This window comes from Rhagoletis pomonella, unplaced genomic scaffold (genome assembly GCF_013731165.1).
Source record: "Rhagoletis pomonella isolate Grant_MI unplaced genomic scaffold, Rhpom_1.0 Rhpom_scaffold_00002, whole genome shotgun sequence".
Taxonomy (NCBI): Eukaryota; Metazoa; Arthropoda; class Insecta; order Diptera; family Tephritidae; genus Rhagoletis; species Rhagoletis pomonella.
In genome coordinates this window covers 2,596,556-2,598,646 of record NW_023458556.1, presented here as the reverse complement: position 1 = coordinate 2,598,646, position 2,091 = coordinate 2,596,556, and the positions used below count along the sequence as shown (strand labels likewise).

At 41.4% G+C, this 2,091-nt stretch overlaps 1 protein-coding gene across 1 annotated transcript in view; it reads left to right on the top strand.

Annotated features, from left to right (window-relative positions):
* LOC118734392 overlaps positions 1-595 on the top strand; it is a 64,626-nt gene extending 64,031 nt beyond the window's left edge. Inside the window, exon 3 of the mRNA XM_036464116.1 lies at positions 10-595. Coding sequence (XP_036320009.1) covers positions 10-595 — 586 coding nt within the window. The remainder of the gene's footprint in view (positions 1-9) is intronic.
* Positions 596-2,091: the final 1,496 nt, after the last annotated feature.

Sequence of the window (2,091 nt, the reverse complement as noted above, 5' to 3'; positions counted from 1 at the left end):
AACTACGAGCCTTCAAGCAAAAGAAGTGATGGAGGCGCTTTCCGTTTTCAAAGAGCCCGTAACCATCGACAAAATTGTGCATTACATGGCAAAAACCTATTCACAGCCGGAGGATAAGGTGAAGAAACTGGTCGAGGAGACACTGAATGAAGTAGTCCGCTATGGGATTGTACTGAAGCACAATGAGTTTTATTACCGAGTCTGTGACGCTGTTGACGCCTTAGAAGAGAGTTCCGAGGAAGATGAGGACGACGAAGTTGCCAGCGCCCAAAGCTACGAAAGTGTGGACAGTGGAGACATACCTCCGGAGCCGAAATCGAATAAAACCAGTGAAAGAAAGCCAAGTGGTGTGCACGCGCCATCGCGACAGTCGCTTAAGTCCAAAAGAGTGAATAACCGCGACGATCGCAGGAGTAAAAAATCGAGAGATGTCTACAGCGAGGAGGAGGAAGAGAATGCGGGCGATTCGGCTGGTGAGCGTCGTAAAAGATCCCATACGTGCAACTGCGACTGCTACAGTTCCCACGGCCATAGCTCAATGGACGACCATGGTTATTTGCGGGCTCGCAGTCGCTCGGCGCCCCGCCGCCAATAGAGTGGAGCTGTTCAGCAACAACAGGTGCATATTGCATAGGCGTTTGGGAGCTTTTGTGTTGAGTGGAAATTGTTTGTGAACTTTAAAATTTTAGTACTAAATAAAAACTATGCCGCTTGAATGATTAAGCGGAGATATTTTATGTATGTATGTATGTATGTTTGGATTATTCAGGGCGAATTGCTTAGGAAGGCTTATCAAACTATATGGCAACACCAAAGCGAACGTTGATTGCGAAAAAGCAATAACTCAGTTACGACCATCATTCCTCAGATCCTTAATTGAACAGAGTTATAAACATTCTTCAGCGGAAAGTTCTAATTACTGTTACTGGATTCTTTTATTTTTTTTGGTTTCCGTAATTTGACAAATTTCCGGTGCAGAAGAGTCTTTTGGGACAATTCCCCATACCTTGCGTACATTAACCAAAAACGAGTGGGGAATAAACTGTAATGAGTGTGGGCGGGGGTCCTGTGACCATAAGCACGCAAGCTTGAAATTTAGTTGGCGTGGCTGCTCGTTAATGAGAATCAATGGACCTAGCGAGATTGTGACACACGACATGCGAAGTGGTTGGAGGGCAGGCAGTACAGACAACAACGGTACTTTCGGGATAACAATGTGTTGAGGTGTTGTCGTAAATAGCGAAACAATGCGCAAATAACGAGCCGACTCAACGAACCTTTCAAGATTTATTTCTTTTGCAACAAATTGAAGTTCCCACTCACCGCTGGCCGCGAAGGCAGAACACGAAGTGCCACTAACCTGATGCCATTATAGAAGACACAATAAAACAATAACAAAACACAAAAGTGGGTGTTAGTCCGAAGGCATTAAATAACATCGCTTGACATTTATGGCCTTGTCCACCTTGGTCGTTGAATGACGGCAAGAAAAATAAATTGTAATGGCATGATTCGAAGGATTGTATACACTACTGACTGGAGAAACGGAGTAGGAATATTTTACCTTTATAGAGCGAACTGGAGAAAATTATTTTTTTTTGCAAATAAATTAATTGTAAAAACAAATATTTTTAGAGCAATCTTTCTAAATATGAACGAAATCGGACCATGAATGCTGGTTTACCAAATATATGGACTCGTGCGCCACCTATCGGACAAGTTTTTAGTGGAGTTATTCCTTTTCATGTAGTTAATATAAGTACATACGTTCTAAAGATGAACCAAATCGGACTATATTTAAATACGGGTTTTTCGAATATCTCGACTCCTGCGGCACCAATCGGATTAACATTGCCAGCGGGTTTTGAGCCAACTGTGAATTTTCAAGTCTCTATGGCTTGCCCTTAACAAACATGCATACATACATATATGTATACAGAGCAAATTAAATAAAAGCTTGTAATAATAAAAAGGTCTAATTTCTTAATTAATATGTAAACTCTAAAATTTTGATTTCGAACCGCGGTTTACTAACAAATGCATACATATGTGTGTATGTATATATGTACATTAGATCAGTGGCGGATTTAT